This window comes from Callorhinus ursinus, unplaced genomic scaffold, assembly GCF_003265705.2.
Source record: "Callorhinus ursinus isolate GAN/ISIS: 27379988/994484 unplaced genomic scaffold, GSC_fseal_2.0 scaffold19, whole genome shotgun sequence".
Classification (NCBI taxonomy): domain Eukaryota; kingdom Metazoa; phylum Chordata; class Mammalia; order Carnivora; family Otariidae; genus Callorhinus; species Callorhinus ursinus.
In genome coordinates this window covers 10788299-10805900 of record NW_027397081.1, presented here as the reverse complement: position 1 = coordinate 10805900, position 17602 = coordinate 10788299, and the positions used below count along the sequence as shown (strand labels likewise).

At 43.2% G+C, this 17602-nt stretch overlaps 1 protein-coding gene across 10 annotated transcripts in view; it reads left to right on the top strand.

The window, feature by feature from the left end:
• Nucleotides 1–17602, top strand: part of USP28 (ubiquitin specific peptidase 28) — a 60731-nt gene that overhangs the window by 25690 nt on the left and 17439 nt on the right. For 5 of the 10 annotated variants that reach the window (XM_025893779.2, XM_073903768.1, XM_025893777.2 and 2 more), the window contains 9 exons: nt 1046–1151; nt 2098–2257; nt 7442–7528; nt 8165–8302; nt 9114–9187; nt 10079–10158; nt 11349–11497; nt 13324–13451; nt 16189–16284. In XM_025893779.2, the coding sequence (XP_025749564.1) occupies nt 1046–1151; nt 2098–2257; nt 7442–7528; nt 8165–8302; nt 9114–9187; nt 10079–10158; nt 11349–11497; nt 13324–13451; nt 16189–16284 (1018 nt within the window). Of the gene's footprint in view, nt 1–1045; nt 1152–2097; nt 2258–7441; nt 7529–8164; nt 8303–9113; nt 9188–10078; nt 10159–11348; nt 11498–11520; nt 11851–13323; nt 13452–16188; nt 16285–17602 lie in introns of those variants that run through there. The other 5 variants (XM_025893778.2, XM_025893781.2, XM_073903769.1 and 2 more) reach the window with 4 other exon arrangements.

Below are 17602 nucleotides of genomic sequence, written 5' to 3'. Positions count from 1 at the left end.
GTCTTGATTTGAAAATAAATGTGTTTTACATTTCAAATTAAGTATAAAGTTTGCTGTGGGCTTTTTTTTAATTTTTTAATTTTTTAAAGATTTTGCTTATTTGACACAGAGAGAGAGACAGTCAGAGCGGGAACATGAGCAGGGGGAGTGGGAGAGGGAGAAGCAGGCTCCCCACCAAGCAGGGAACCCAATGCGGGGCTTGATCCCAGGACCTTGGGATCATGACCTGAGCCAAAGGCAGACGCTTAATGACTGAGCCACCCAGGCGCCCCATGCTGTGGGCTTTTCATGGTTACTCTTTCTCAGCCTACGAATATTCTCTTTTCTTCTCAGTTAGCTTGGGGTTTTTATTCCTGAATAGAGGTAGAATGTTGTTATTAAATGCTTTTTCTCTATTTACTGAGATGATGATTCCTTTCAGCATATTCTGCTGGTCTGTTTTCTCATGTTAACTCAGTATTTCATTCTGCAGTTAGCTCCACTTGGTCCTAATATTTGATTTTTTGGGGGTACATTATTGGATTTTATTTGCTAATACCTTCTCTTTTTTTTTTATATCTGCGATTGTGTGTGAGTTTGTTGTTTTTCCTTTCTCTTACTATTCTTGGATGGTTTGGGCTATAGCTAGGTGTTATGCTGATTTTATAAAATGAATTGGGGAGTATGTCCTCTATTCTCCAGAATAGTTTGTGTGAGATTGAAAATATCTGTGCCTTGAGTGTTCAATATTTAGCTGATGTTTTATGATGACAGGTAAGGAGATGACTTGACCTACAGAGATGGGATGTATTTTTTACTCTGTGGAATAAGACTGCAGAAGCGGGTATTCATTCCATTTTCATGGCACATTGGCTCGTCTTAAGGTTACCATATAGCTGTGAGTTACTCCTGTGGCTCTGGCACAGAGTAATAAAGTTGTTCCACAGATGAGAACTAGGGAGCATATCGAGTTTTGTGAATGCAAAAAATTCTTTTTTCCTACCATACAGTCGGAAGGGTATTGTTTCCTACATGTGGACTAATTAAATTTCTGTTTCTCTTACAGAAGTGATAGACCTTACCCATGATAACAAAGATGATCTTCAAGCTGCCATTGCTTTGAGCCTACTGGAATCCCCCAAAGTTCAAGCTGACGGAAGAGATCTGAACAGGTTATGGATATAATTTGTCATCTTTGCTCCCCACATCAATGTCCAGGTCGAAGGCGGTAATAGCTGTGGATGCCACTGAGGGACCATTCTGCCAAGTTCTTTTAATTGCATCCAAATGAAATTTCTTTTAGGAGAAAATTTAAATGCACATTAGCTTACTTATTCTTTGGTTTATTTTTTTTGACAAAGCCAAATATGATAAGGGCCTTACAGTAGCTGTGGTCTTTGAGTAGAAGCCTGCAGGCTTTTGTAGTTTACAATTTCTGGGGTCGGGGGGGAGACATCCCATCCTTTTGCAAGCATCTGACAGTATGTATTCCCTTTATCAACCTGGAACCTTTGTAAACTTCGAGGGTCATGTGGTCAGCTCTTTGAAAATGAAAGTTATCACTCAACTACCCTGTCTTAGGAGTGACCAGGGATATCTTTTTTGAATTGGTGCTAATTTGGTGATTAGTATTGCTCGTAAACATCCAGTTGCAGTGGTGGCTGGTCAGTTTCCGGACACGTTTATTCTTGTTTTGAGAATGAGTTGTTTCTTTCAGGGAAACATAGGGCCAGGTTTTGTGTGCTAGGCCGTTGAAAGGCTCTTATCGTTAGCAGAGTGTCTCTCTTGCCTTTTTCAATGGCAAGGTCTGAGATAGGGCACTGTTGTTGAAATCTAAAACTTGTAATACCATAGCCATAAATAGGCTTGAGCGTCAGCTCAGTTCCATCGTGGACCTTGTAAGTAATAATCTCTGATGGAAGGATTAACATCTATGTCTAAATCTTACTTTACACTTGCATTATAATTTTATAATTACTGTATAGCCAGCGATGACCCAGTAAATAGCTCATCTGGCATTTTGGATTATCTGTGAAAGATTACCAGCATTCTCCATATGTAATACATTGCTCCTTAACTTTTTCCTTTCTGGATTTGTGGTGTGTCGGCACCATACAGGATGCAGGAGGCAGCCTCTGCAGAAACGAAACGCTCCAAGAGAAAACGCTGTGAAGTCTGGGGAGAAAATCCCAATCCTAACGACTGGAGGAGAGTCGATGGGTGGCCCGTTGGGCTGAAGAATGTTGGCAATACGTGTTGGTTTAGTGCTGTTATTCAGGTATGATATTTTTTAAAAAGATTTTATTTATTTATTTGAAAGAGAGAGAGAGAAGACAAGCAGGGGGAGCGACAGGCTGAGGGAGAAGCAGATTCCTCATGGAGCAGGGAGCCTGTCTCGGGGCTCAATCCCAGGACCATGAGATCATGACCTGAGCCAAAGTCAGACGCTTAACTGACTGAGCCACCGAGGTGCCCCTCAGGTATGATATTTTTTGAGACAACTGTGTCTTCTGGGAACAACTTTGTAATTTGTTCAACTGAAATGTGAGAAACATAGCTTTTAAAAAATGGAAACAGATACACAAGACTGGGGTGTTTTATTTTCCCCATGGCGTTACTGTGTTTTGGTTGCTTTCCTGTGTTTGGATTTAGATGCTCTGGTGTCCAGATTGGGCAGTACTAAAAACAAAATATCCTGTGGTTGCGAATAGGGTTGCAGAGATGTTGAATAGGTGTTTTGGATCAGCATTTCCTGCATCACGTGTTGGAGCAGAGCCAGAGTTAGTAAGGAGAAATCATCAGTGGGGAGGCGGTCAGAGATATTCAGGCAGGAAGTGATGGCGGCCTGGAATAGAGAAGCTACATAAGCCTTGGAAGGAGAATACAAGCATTCTAGAGCTGCGTAGGAGATCGGATCTACAGGATGTGGTGGAGCAGTTGGATATGGGGTGGAGAGTTGAGAAAGACTCCAAGGTTTCTAGCTTGAGGAACCAGGTGGGTGATAGTGCCATTTGATGCTAAAAGAAGAGTGTTTGGGTGTGTGTGAAGAGTGGGATCTCAGTTCAGTTTTACCCACGCCGAGTTTAAGATGCCACATGAAGAAACATGTAGGCAGTTAACGACATGAACCTGTAGTTTGTTAAAAAGATCTGGGCTACAGATGCAGCTCTGGGAATCAGTAGCAAATAGAGGGTGATAAAGCCAAGGGAGTGGATGAATTACCCTAGAGAGAGGGTTGCCTTTCTAGAAGTACCTCCCAGGCACCTTAAACTTGTCAGGGCCACAGGGCAGCACTGGATCCCGCCCCGCCAGTCTTCTTCGTGGTATTTTACATCTACCCAGCTGCTCAGCCCGCAATGGAGGCCTCCCTTTCCACACATAGGACCCAGGTTCGTTCAGCTACTGTGTGCCTGACGCTGTGCTCGCACCAGGGAAATGGCAGCGAATACATCGAAGCCGTTACTCTCAGAGTTCCCTTTGAAAAGAGCGGGACAGACAGTAAAATATGTATCCGGTGGGGCCAAGTGCCATAAACACGAGTGAGGGCGGGAGGAACGGGTCGGGGAAGGAGGCCTTTCTGATACGGTGGGCGTTTGAGCAGAGGCCTGAGAGAGGGGACGGAAGGTGCCCTGTAGTTACAGAAAGGGCAGCAGGCAGGGAAGAGCCAGTAAAAAGACCCAGGTTCAGGAGCTTGCTTAATGTGTTGAGAAACAGGAAGAGGGCAGAACTCGAGGGTGGGGAACAGACTGTGACGAGGTCAAAATGTAGAGGAGGTGAGGTGGGGGAGCTGGGTGTGGTGAGAACGTAGGGATTGCCTGTGAGGTGGGAAAGTATTGGGAGGTTTAGAGCAGAGAAGTGAGGTGATCCTACTTCCGCTTTAAGAAGACGACGAGCATCTGTGTTGAGAATAGCATGTCGGAAGGAATGTGGAGTGAGGGACATCAGTCAGTCCTTTCAGAGAGAGAGGGCGAGAGCGGTTGAGCACCCTCCTCAGCCTTCACACCTGTGGGGATGTTGAAGGAAGCCGAGGGCATCACTGAGAAAAGTTTCTGAGGAAGCCTGAGAAGACAGGATGTGGAGCCTGGAGGTAGGGATTGGTCCTGAGTAGGAAACGGGCAGGAGAATAGTAGGGGAGAGGGCAAGGAAGACATGGTGGATGCAGATTACAGTTGAAGTAATTTCCGATCGTCCTCTCTGTGACGTGAGCAGCCATTTTCTGAGGCCGAGGAGAGGGGACGGCATCCATCAGGTGTTAAAGGGGGGGGGGTCACCGCGGACAGTGGGAAACCAGTTGGCACCAGGACACTGTAGTAGGATTTCTACAAATTGGAAGGTCTGCTTGAGGGTGTTGACCTTAAATGTGCAGTGATGTCAGTATGGCCTGTTTTTTATCAGGAGTTTTTCTTAGCAGCGCTCTGAGACTCTTTAGTGGAAAATGAAATTTATTTAGGTTGGAGGGTTTGCTGGGTTCGATGAAAGTTGAGGATTTAGTGAAGGATGGTTAAAGACCATGGAATCAAAGCTAGAGAGAGGGAGGAATGAAGACAGGGAGGGGCTGGTGGTTAGGGGAAAGCAGGAAGCGTCCATTTGCTCGGGTCCTTGGTGAAGTCAAAGAACAGATGTCCTGCGGGGGACTTGGATCAAGAACGCCAGAAGACAGGTTATGGTTCAGGAGCAGGCTTTTCTGAATTTGCGGCCTGAGAATTGGCTTCGTTTCAGGAATTGACATATCCTGGTTGTGACCTCAGATGTGGGTGTGGAGATGGAATGGAGGAACGCGTTACTAGAGAGAGGATGCTCGTAAAGCCAAGGGTCCCTGGGCTGGGTGGATGTGCTTGTGTTCCCTCAGCAAACGTTCGTGGAACACCCCCTGCATGTCTAGCCCTGTTCTAGGCCCTTGATAAGGGAATGAACAGAACCAAGACGGGGCTTTACCCTCATGGAACTTAAATTTTTGTGAGGCAAGACAATAAACTGCAAAAGTAACTAGTTAATTAAGTAGCTAAGTTTATGTGACATGTTACGTTGTGATCGGTGTGATAGAAACAAGATCAGGGCAGGGAGACCAGAATTGCTGCAGGAGAGATTGGAGCAGGGCGCAGTATAAACTATGGTAGGTAAGGCCTCCTCGCCCAGGGGATAAGGTTGGAGCAGGTGCCAGATACGTGCAAGGCGAGGGAGTGAGCCAGGCAGCTTCTGGGGAGAACATTCCAGGTGGGGGAGCCCCAGAGCAAGGGCCCCTAGGTGGGAGTGGGCTCAGTGTACTCCCCGGAGCGTCCAGGAGGTCCGAGGGGCTGAGACACTAGGAGCAGAGGGGAGAGTCACTGGAGGTGAGGCTGGGGAGTCACTGCAGGTTCTAAGCAGAGGAGTGATGAACCCTGACCCGAATCTTAAAAGGCTCACTATGGCTGATGTGAGGAGAGCAGAACGGGGGTGGTGAGGAACAGGTGGAGTGAACACTGCAGGGGGCTGCTGCAGTTGTCCACGGGACAGGTGACAGTGGCCTGGACCTGGCTAGTAGCCATGGAAGCGGCAAAGAGGTTGGATTCTTAATTTATTCAGAGGGCAGAGCTAACAGGATGTCCTCTTGGGTTGGGTGTGGACAGGACTTGGGAGAGGAAGAAGAGCTGTTATCCTATGGCAGGTGTCCATGAATCAGGAGCTTTATTTTAGTCCTGTTAGGAAGACAGAGGAGCCCGTGTGGCAGGTGAATTGGTATAGGGGAGGCCCTGGAGGCAGAGAGACCCTGAGCAGTGACCCAGGTGAGCAGTGAGGAGAGACCAAGGAGGACACTTGATAGGGATGGGAGGGAGGAGGGGGTTCTAGGGAGCACCCCAGAGGCAGAGTCCAAGCGACCTCTTCCTCACTGGATGTGAATGGTTAAGAAAGAGACAGGATTCGAAGGTTCTTCCAAAGTTCTAAACGTTAGGAGTAGAGGAGGGGGATGTAATTAAGTGACACAGGAGAAGAAGCAGATGCTGGATTGGGAAATGTCACCAGCTCACACGTCGAGGGGTTTTAAGAATGGCGGCGTCTTGGGGGAAAGCCAGATTTGGTTGAAGGAGAGGGGTTAGAGTGGAGTGTAAAGCCAGTTTTCTCATGGCAGAGCAGAATTTCGGGGACGTGTGACGGCATAGTCAGCAGAGCGCGAATGGCAGAGCAGGAGTGGACAGGTGAGGTGGAAAGGGAAGAGAGCAGCTTGAGTAGAGAGCAGAGCAGTCTCACTCTGGCTCCACATAGAATGTTGTTGCAGCAGTGGGACTGCAGAGGTGCCCCGGAGGGCGCCCGGGGTGGCTCAGTCGGTTAAGCGACTGCCTTCGGCTCAGGTCATGATCCCGGAGTCCCGGGATCGAGTCCCGCGTCGGGCTCCCTGCTCAGCGGGGAGTCTGCTTCTCCCTCGGACCCTCCCCCCCTCGTGCTGTTTCTCACGCTCTCTCTCTCTCTCTCTCTCTCTGTCTCACATACATACATACATACATACATACATAAATAAACAAAATCTTAAAAAAAAAAAAAAGGCACCGCCTGGTTGTGTGCTCACCCTGTTGGTGGCATCCCAGTTGGGTTGGGAGAGTGGGAGGGAAGCCAGAGGCCTATTGTCTAGCCAGGATGTTGCTTCCAGAGTTTTTCACCTGGGTCTTTCCTGAGGAGGAAAGTGTACTCGCCGGGGCATCCAGGAGGTCCGAGGGGCTTTTCCTGAGGGGTTTTCCTCTGAGGAGTGTGTTGGGATGAAGAGCTATATTCATACAAGGGTTTTTTAAAAACATTAACCTTCAAAAGATATAGTGGGATTATGTATGATTTACAAGTAAGCCAGAGATTCCTGCTGTTAAAATTTTTTTTTAAACACAGTTCTCGTGACGAAGAATGGAGAGTAGCCCACGTTGCTGCGCTCACTGCCCAGCTTTAGAAAGAAACGGTACAGCTCCCTGGGTCCCTGCTGTGCCCGTCCCAGTCACAGCCTCCCTTCCCCACAGATAAAACCACCCCTGCAAGTATCCCTAGACCAAATGCCATGTTGTTTTGTATATAATTAAACTTACTATGAACACTTTAATACTCTGTTTTTCTGGAACTTTCTTCCACACAGAATATAGCTCTGAGATTCCTCCATGTTGATCCTGTAGCCTTCGGGAACTCACTTTCAGTGCTGTGTACTAGTCCATTTTACGAAAACACTTTTTTTTACAACTTGATTTCAATGACTACATAACGATCTATCATATACACATACTATACGTTATTTAATCCGTCTCTCTTGTCAGCCATGATGCTGTTTCTGGGTTTTTCCCAAAAGAATTAATATTCCGTCAGCTTCGTTTGTACCGTAGCCATCATTCCCTCAGACAGGATAGAGGTAGAAATAGCAGGTTACAGTCACACGTACTTTCAAGGTAAAAGAAATACCGTTCTGCTGCAGTTAATTTGAAAGAAAGGCTACGAGTCTCTTTCTTTCTTTCAGTCTCTCTTTCAACTGCCTGAATTTCGAAGACTCGTCCTCAGCTATAGTCTACCACAGAATGTGCTTGAAAACTGTCCGAGTCACACGGTAAGTTGGTGTGGAGAAGTCCTCACTCCCGCTTGCTTGGTCCCTCTCATCCCAAAGGCTTTTAAATTCTGGCCAAGGCTGACAGCTGTGATGTCCTTTGGCTGTGCTAGTATTTGTTTTCATTCCCAAGTGGCTTTTTTCCTTTGTGACATGAAACAGGGGTTTGCAAAAATGTAAAGTTAAGTAGGAATAAAATTAGAAAAACAGTTTCAAGAAAGTGGCGAGTCATCCTGACGGCCTCCGCTTTTCTGCCTCTGGGAGGGAGATTCAGAAATTCTGAATCACAGCAAGTGTGTGTGGCATCCTGTGCTGATGCTGGAGGCGTGCACCTTCCAGAAGGTTCTGTACTCGGCTCTTGCCCAAGGATGTGGCCTCCTGCCAGCGATCTAACCCTTGCCAGGATTTCACCTTGGGGGTGCATTTTCCTTCTAGGAGGGAGGGCAGCAGCTTCAGAAGATAAACGTTTTTGCCTTTCCTACAATATTCCCTTCCTGGCTTCCACATAGACAGCTTTAGTTGAAGGTAATCCCCTACACAGACCTTATCAGAGGACCTGTGAGATGGTTTGAGTCCTCACTGATCTAGATCTAGGTTGCTGTCTCGTTGTGTGCTGCTGACACGTTGCTGTCTCTACAGGAAAAGAGAAATATTGTGTTTATGCAAGAGCTTCAGTATTTGTTTGCTCTGATGATGGGATCTAATCGCAAATTTGTAGACCCTTCAGCAGCCCTGGATCTCTTAAAGGGAGCATTCCGATCACCTGAGGAACAGCAGGTACGGGAAGCCCGTTATTCTTGTGTTTTCCCTCCAGTTCTGCGACGTTTAAAGCCATGCCTCGTTGCTGTTCTTGTGATGTGGCTTCGGGTCAGCAGTGCAGTAAGCTCTGAACGTGACTGCACAGGACTAGGAGTACACAGGGGCTGTTGGAGTAGAGAGGTGGTTGAAAATAACTTGGTGCATCACAGCAAAGGGTTGCTGACAAAAGTAAAGCCCTCTGTCTGCACCTGTGCCTTGGGATGGCCCAGATAAAAATCCTGTTGAGCAGCTTTTCCGAGCAATCTTTCGCTTCTAGACATTAGTGCTTTCCTTTCCCTACCTTCTGTTACAAAACAAAGCTGTTAGCAGTAGGATAGCACCTGTCTCGTAAAATTAAATTTTCTCTTTGTTTCTCTAAAGGTCCTACGGTTCTACAAAATTCTCAAAACATTTCATAAAAGTCTCTTTTCTCCATTCAGATCTCATATTGTTCTAGAGGACTAGAGTCTGTTCTGTGGACCTTTTTTTTCTTTTTCTTTTTTCAAGACCTACCTGGAAGATTCTGTTTGTTCCCCATTTGTTACAAATAGATGTGGCTCGAAGTGATGGCGCTCCAGTTCCCTCCTAGCCACGAGCTAGTCAGCGGCTGCCTTCTGTTTCTGCAGTGCCTGGGGTCCAGGGTTCCTCGTCTCTTCCGGCTATTTGTCCTTAATAAACAAATCCTTCCATAGTCATACAGTCTTAATCGTTGGCGGGATAAGGGCAGATTTTCATTTCCCTAAGTGTAGTGTTGGGTCTAACTCTTATGCAATTTGTGCCTCTCTTGTAGCAAGATGTGAGTGAATTCACACACAAGCTCCTGGATTGGCTAGAGGACGCATTCCAGCTAGCTGTGAATGTTAAGTGAGTGTTGAGGATTTGTTTGTCCCGAATTCCTACTCACAGTGGTCCAGCGAGAACTATGATGGGGGGAAGTTACTCTTCTCAAGTAGAAATTGCTGGGTTTTGGCAAACTTCATGGGGTAACCCACTCAGATACTTGTCACTCTGTATCCTCCTTGCCTTTGGTTTTTCTCTCTGAAGATGTAGATAATCATCTCAGCCTGCCACCTTTTGCTGAAAGTCAGGCCGTAACTCTGAACTTCGTTAAAGTCATGGCCTGTGCTACAGAATGTATTAAAAAGGACAAATCAATCCTAGATGTCAATGTGGTAAATCAAATTTAGTCAGTGCAGTCACTGAAATGAATTTCAGAAGTGAAATTCAGGGCAAAGAATACAGTATCCCCTTTCGAATACAGATGCTGAGAAATTTTCTACATTGTTTTAACTCTAAGTAAAAGAAATACGTATATCATAAGACAGCTTTGCATATAGCACCTTACATAGTAACACTTTATTTAAGGTGGACTTGTCCGTTTCTGTTGTGCCACTGGGAAAACTTTTGTGTTTATTTGCAAAACTGCACAAGAGGGTTGATGCTTGCTTCTGTCCTATTCTAGAATTTGTATACATCTGTTGCTGGCTGTAGATGTATATATTGAATGTGTACAGATACATGTATTTTTCGGTATGTAGGACTCTCCCTCAACTCCTCACAGCCAGGGATCATGCCTGTATATTTGCTCAATGAGTATTTAAACTGAACCAGCCCATTACTAATTTTGGACAATGCCTAGCTCTTTGGAGATCTATGAAAATGTACTATTTTTGCTTTTGAATGACGGTTAGGTTTAGTGTGGTGCTTATCTGATCCAAATGATAGAGTACTGTTTTCTTTTCTTTTTTTTTAAAGCAGCAATCCCAGGAACAAATCTGAAAATCCAATGGTGCAGCTTTTCTACGGTACTTTCCTCACTGAAGGGGTTCGTGAAGGTAAATTCTCTGCTGTCTTAGTTCTAGACTTGTGACTGTATCTGTATTAGTCGAAAAGGCTTTCAAGTCAGGCATTTCCAGGTCTGAATATTGATTCTACCTCTTAGTATGTGTGTAACATGGACAAACTGTGTGAGTACCTGGATCCTCAGTCTCTTCATCTGTAAAATGGGCACAATGTTTACAGTTGTTCGATGAAATTGTATAATATTCGCATGGCCCAAATCTAGTATTAATGTCAGACACGGTGATGCTACTTAATTTTCTCTGTGTTGTTTTTTTCCAGTGTAATACCTAATCTCAAAAGGTTTTGTTGAGTTGGACTGCCAAAAATACTTCTCCGCTTTAGAGGCTTATCTAAGCTGCATGTTGGATGTGTAATTTTAATTTTTTGTTCACTGTGGAGAATTTTTATCATCCAGATAGAGCAGTCTAAAAACCCCCAGGAACTCAGCAACCTTTAGTTCATGGCCAGACATTTCCTAACTCCTTTCTTCTCTTACCCTTCTGGTATTCTCTGTAAAACAATACAATACCACTATTCACTCCAAAAAAGTAGCATTTAATGTCAAATATCTAGTCAGTGTTGAGATTTCCAAGTTGTTTTATAATTTTATATATTGGGGGGATGGGTGCTGTTTTTATTTTTACAGTTTGTTTTAATCAGGATCTAAATGTGGGTCATTTATATAGTTGTATATCTTTCAAGTCTCCTATCAAAATCTGTACACTATCCCCCCCCCAGTCTCTTTTTTCCTTGAAATGTTATTTTTTAAGAAACCAGGTGGTTTGTTCTCTGAGATTCCCCAAAGTCTGAAATTTTGCTGCTTGCATATCCATGATTTCACGTTCCTCTCTACTCCTCTTTTATAAATTGGTAGTTGGATCTAAAGCTTGACCAGATTCAGGTAAGGCTTTTCTTGGCAAGACTATTTCACAAGAGATGGGATAGTCTCTGATCAGGAGGCACATAATGTCTGCTCATCTTTCTTTTTGTGATGGTAGCAGTCGCTCATGATCGGTGCCTGGATCCACTGATTCGTTGGAAGTTGCCCTACAGGCTTAAGTATGCTTCTGACAGTTCTCAGCAAGTTGCTGAATTAAGAAGATGCTGTCTCTGTCGTGCCAGAAAAAAGGCTTCAGATAATACTAGTGATGTCTTTAAAAAAGCCATCTGTTTCTTTGCCTAGGAAAGCCCTTTTGTAACAATGAGACCTTCGGCCAGTATCCCCTTCAGGTAAATGGTTATCGCAACTTAGACGAATGTTTGGAAGGGGCCATGGTGGAGGGTGACATTGAGCTGCTTCCTTCCGATCATTCGGTGAAGTACGGGCAAGAGGTAAGTTGGATATTTTTATTTGCTGTGCCAGTGACAAAACCAGTTAAGTAGAACTGAGCTTTTTGGCAAACTGTCTTCCCATCAGATATTAAATAACTTTACACATAACAGATGTTGAACTAGTCTGAAGGTCTCTCATGAGTTGATATGCGTTAGTCAGTCTTAGTGTTTGATAAATAAATTCTTTGCTGAAAGTATGAATTTGAGTTAATCATATAAAGGTTGTATGCTGCTTCTGATGTTTTAAGTATGATCAAGTTTCTCTTTTTCTGTTGAAGCCTACCTGTACCAGTAGGGAGAACCCACTGCCTCCATATTTTCGGAGGGTAAAAGTACAGTGATTAACTCCTATGGTATGCCATTTAGAATATTTTCCCTATTATAATATTTACTGTTCTTCGTGGTAAATTCTGCCTTTGCTTTTAAAATTTTTCAAATTTAACGTTCATTTATTTTTGTGGGTCGGAAGGAAAGGGGGAAGTTAGCGGGAGAGCAAGGGTTATTAATTAATGCCTCAGGATTCCAGTTGGGTTAAGAATTAGTGAATTTGGAACATAACTGTCACTACCACACAGCTTGGCTTGTTCTCCTTTATCAGACATTTTGAAACAAAACTGTGGGCTTATGTGAGTCCAACTCAGTAATTACTGTCGGAGAAAGCAGAGCTTTTTTGAATTACACTCGGGAGCCTGACACGAGCCGTGTTGCAGTGCATGAGCTGTTGGGCAGCATGAGCACTGGGAGAGAGCCGGTGCCCCCCTGGCTTTCCAAGGACAGTGCGGACTCCTGGCTGGGAGGCAGGATGGGACATCTGTCCCATCTGTGCACAGCTGATGCATGCTCTACGAAAGAGAAGGGATGTTCACCAGCTACTTAGACCTCTGGAGACCTTTATTCAAGAATGGGAACGCTATAAATAGAAAAAAAAGAAAAGAAAATCATTATGCTTATTTAGATTAAGCCTGGGGCAGTCAGACAGGCTCTCTGGATTCACCTCATGCCAACAGGGAAAGGGAACTTAGCTGTTTGCTCCTTTGGTAAAGGGAACGTCTTAAAGCTATTCTTGCAGACCTCTGGCATAGAGGTGAATTGAACAGAAATGCCTCTCCTGGTTTAGCTCTTCCTCATCTGTGATCAGGAACAGTTGAGATCTTTTTTTATAAGTCAGTGCTTTCTTCTCTTGAAGCTCAAGGTAACATCCTAGGTTGATTTGACTGGGTCCCTTATGAGACATCTATAAAGTCTTAGAATTCAGGGATTTTCTCAGAAACTTGAGCACTCATAATCATGAGAATCTTTCAAGTTTCTTATTTTAAAAATGAAGAGGATTCACATTATGGTGAATAGGCTGTAAATAAATAGTATATATGTACACATATTAGTCTTCTGAGCTGATTCATGGAGATAATTAGCTCCTTAATTATATGCTGCTTAGGTCATAATTTCTGATTCTTTGGTTAGGCTAGCCATTCTCTTCAGCTTTTGACCCTGTTTTGACTACTGATGACTTAGTAAATGGTGAGGATTCTTGGTGCAGCTCACCTACTTAAGGGTGGGTATTTCTGAGGATAATAGTCAAATAAAATGTTGTTGACTGGCTTGTAAATTTGGAGTCTTGAGGAATGTTTAACCACGTTCTCTGAGAGGGCACGATGCTAGGTGGTCATTTTAGTATTTGGGATAAAAAAAAAAACCTCTAGGGTCAATTGGATTTGAGTATAAATTCTACACCAGAAGAAGAAAGTTTGATGAGGGATGCTTTAAATCTGGCTTTTGCTATTTCCTGAAATTAACTTCTCTCTTTCATATTTCTGCTTCTGACATAGCGTTGGTTTACAAAGCTACCTCCAGTGTTGACCTTTGAACTCTCAAGATTCGAGTTCAATCAGTCCCTTGGTCAGCCAGAGAAAATTCACAATAAGCTGGAATTTCCTCAGATCATTTATATGGACAGGTGAGTTCTGTGATTGAGTGTCTTCTTAGTGTATTACAGAAGGAGTAGGGAGCATTTACTAAGTGTATTGTGCATAGGAATCGCCTGGGGCTCTTGATAATATGCAAATGTGGAGTCACTGGATTCACTGGCTCTAGGTTGGGGCCCAAGAGTTGGCATTTCTGAGAAGCTCTCAGGGTGATGCTGATGATGCATTTCATCTCGGGACCACATTGAGTAGCTTGGCTTCAGGTGAGAGCCCTGCATGTGGAGCGGCCACAGTGTGTTGCATCTAATCTCAATACTGTTTGTATTCCTGAAAAAAAATTCCTAGATAGACTTATATTACAGGATTTTTAATCTTTTTAAAGTCTGGTTTATTGATGTATAGTTTACACACGAAACAGTATTACCATTCTTTAGGTATAGAGCCAATGAGTTTTGACAAATGTCTGTAGTCAAGTAACCACCAGCACAGTTCGATATAGCACATTTCCATCCCCCAGAAGGTTCCCGCATACCCCTTGCAGTCCATCTTTCCCCACCCCAGGCCCTAGCAACCATTTGACTTGTTTTCTGGCCCTATAGTTTTGCCATTTCTAGAATGTCACAGTAGTGATATTAGTATTCAGAACACACTCTGTTGTGGTTGTCTTCTTACACTAAGGATAATGTTTTGGGGATTCATCCATATTGAGTAATAACCCACTGTAGTGATATTCCAGTATTTTTTCCATTAACCGGTCAACAGATATTTCAGACGTATCCAGTTTTAGGCTATTATGAATAAAGCTGCTGTGAACATTCACCCCAAAGTGTCGGTGTGGTTTTTAGTGCTTCTGGGTAAAACACCTAGGAGTGAGATTCCTGGGTTGTATGAAAAGTGTATGTTTAATTATATAAGAAATTTCCAGACTGCTTTCTAAAGTGGCTGTATGATTTTGCATTCCCACCAGCAGTGTATGAGAATTCCATTTGCTCCAAATCTGCCCATAATTGGAATTGTCAGTCTTTTAAATTTTAGCCATTCTAGCGGGTTTGTAGGAATATCATATTTTTCTTTTGACGTATATCTCCCTGATAACTATTGATGTTGAGCTTCTTTTCATGAGCTTAATTAATGGTCATTTGTATATTTTCTTTGGTGAAGTGTTTTTTCAAATCTTTTGTCCATTTTTTAATTGGGTTGGTTGTGTTCATCCTGAGTTGTAAGAGTGAGTTCTTTGATATATTTTGGATACAGAACCACATAGTCCCCATCTGTGCTGTCTCTTCCATTTTCTTACCAGTGTCTTTAGGAGACAGTGAGTTTTTAGTTTTGATGAAGTCTAATGTATCAGTTTCTCTTTTACAGTTTGTGTTTTTGTGTTCTAACTAAGCGATCTTTGCCAACCCAGGGCCACAAATTATGTAATTTTAATTCATATATTCACGTCTATGACCCATTAGGGTTTATTTTTGTATATAGTATGAGATGAGGGCTTTTGTTTTTGTTTCTGTTTTTTGCAGGGGAGGGAAGGAAGGCATGTGGATGTCCAACTATCATTTCCCCCCAATGAATTACCTTGGTACTTTTGTCAAAAATTGAGCATGTAGTTGTGGGTCTATTTCTGGAATCTCTGTTTTATCTATTATCTAATCTTAAGCCAGTGACACATTGTCTTGATTACTTTGGCTTTATTGTAAAACTTGGCGTCAGATCATGTAAGTCCTCCGAGTTTGTTCCTTTTTTTTCAAAATTGTTTTGGCTATTTTGATCCTTCCCATTTCTAGGTAAGTATTAGAATTAGCTTGCCAGGTGGCGCCTGGGTGGCTCAGTCGTTTGGCGTCTGCCTTCAGCTCAGGTCACGATCACAGGATCCTCGGATCGTGCCACGCATCGGGCTCCCTGCTCCACGGGAAGCCTGCTTCTCCCTCTCCCACTCCCCCTGCTTGTGTTCCCTCTCTCGCTGTGTCTCTCTGTCCAATAAGTAAAATCTTAAAAAAAAAAAAAAAGCTTGTCAGTTACTACCTAGTGACTATTGTGATTTTGATTGGCATTATGTTGAATCTGTAGATCAGTTTGGGGAAACTATTTTGAGTCCTTTAATCCAGGAACGTGGTATAGCTCCATTTATTTAAATCATTAATTTCTCTCAACATTGTTTTGTAATTTTTAGTGTACAGGTCTTGCATATATCTGAGGAAATTTATACCAAAATAATTCATGCTTTTGATGTTCTAATGGTTTCTAAAAAATTCTGCTTTCCATTTGTTATTCACAAGTATGCGGAGATGCAGTAGATTTCCCCCCCCTCTCTTTTTTTAATTGATTTTATATCTTTAGACTTTACTAAACTCACTTACTAGTTCTGATGTATTTTTGTAAGTTCTTTGCTACTTTCTACGTAGATAATTATGTCTGCATAACAGATTATCTCTGCAATGAAAAGCAGTTTTACTTTTTCCTTTATAAGCCTCTCCTCCCTCCCCCCGTTCCCCTCCCTCCCTCCCTCCCTTTCTTCCTTCCTTCCTTGCACTGGCCATGCCTCCAGTAAAACATTTAGTAGGAGAGATAAGAGTGGACCTCCTTGCATCATTCCTGATCTTAGGGGGAAAGCTTTCAGTCTTTCACCATTAAGTATGATCTTAGCTATATGTTTTCATAGAAGCCCGTTGTCTGCTTGAGGAAGTTCCCGTGTATCCCTGGTTTGCTGGCACTGTGTGCCATTAATGCTTTTAAATATAAATTGTGTTTGTGGTGTTATCATTTGCTTAGGTACATGTACAAGAGCAAAGAGCTTATTCGAAGTAAGAGAGAGTGTATTCGAAAGTTGAAGGAGGAAATAAAAGTTCTGCAGCAAAAACTGGAAAGGTGAGTTGTGACCCCTTTGTGCTTAGATATGTGAAAGAGTAGAACGTTAAAAACAGATAATTTGCTTAAATTTAAAAATTACTTTGGATTTTAAGTATTAACTAGTGTGTTTTATAAAATAGCTAAGGAAAATTCTCCGAGCGTGAAGCAGTCTGTAAGAGGAGCCAGAGTATCCATGGCGAGTAGTCGTCCCGAGGACTGGCGGGACTCAGGGTCACACGGTCAGTCCCTGGCAGTGCACAAAGGGACCTCAGGTTCTGAGTTCATAGCCCTTTACTTTTTCTCCTCCCCTCGTCATCATCTTCACAAACACGAGAGAGAGAGAACGGTCACAGTACTCCAATCCCTATCTTGGGAAAGCGTTTTCTTAAGGATCTGGGAAAGATAAAAAGCAAAAACCGTGCTTTTCTAACCTGGAGCTGGTGCTCAGTGATTCAAAGGGCGAACAGTTGTGACACAGACAAAGTCCTCTCTCTTGAGGCATCTTTCCCTTTTTGTCCGTTCGTTTTCCCACTGTTTCTTGGGAATCACCCCGTGACTTCCTAAGGAGGAGTCCATGTATCAATCCCATTGATTTAGCATTTCAGAAGGAAATCCCATATAATGTCTGTGGCTTTCCCCCCTCTATCTACTTCACCACCACCCCATTTCTACCCACTCCATTGCGAGGTCGTTCATTTCCCTGAGAGGCAACCCTTTCCATACCAGCCCAAGGTAGACCCTGCACCCACCCATAGGTCCCTGTCTCCAGCTTCCTGTCTCTCACTTGGGAAGAACTTATCCAAGGTATTCAGTGATCAGTTCTCTACTTGTCTTATATAGACTTAAGCTGAGGATTGATTCTTCAAATACCATCCTGGAAGTGATTTACAGGACTCGACTTGCAGCTGTATTTTACCTTTAAGGTTTTAGCGATGGCTTCGTAAGATTGGAAAAATGTAACTGTTTTTATAGAACCAAATATACCTTATGTATTATAACATAGAAAAAGTCAATTTGCCAGTAACCAACAGGGCGTTCTGACTTTAGATTTTAAAACAGAGTCTACGAGCATTTTCTATAGTATGATACTACTTAAAAAAATACATAAAGTGGATTTTTTATTTATGTATTTGTGTATTTTATTTATGACTGGTTGACTCAGTAGAGCATGTGACTCTTGATCTCAGGGTTGTAGGTTCGAGCCCCACGTCGGGTGTAGAGATTACTTAAAAATACAATCTTTAAAATAAATAAAATAGGTTTTAAAATCTCAGATAATTTTATTTGGATAATTTAAAAAAAAATCACTTGTCTAAGTGTGACCTGCTCCTGGGAA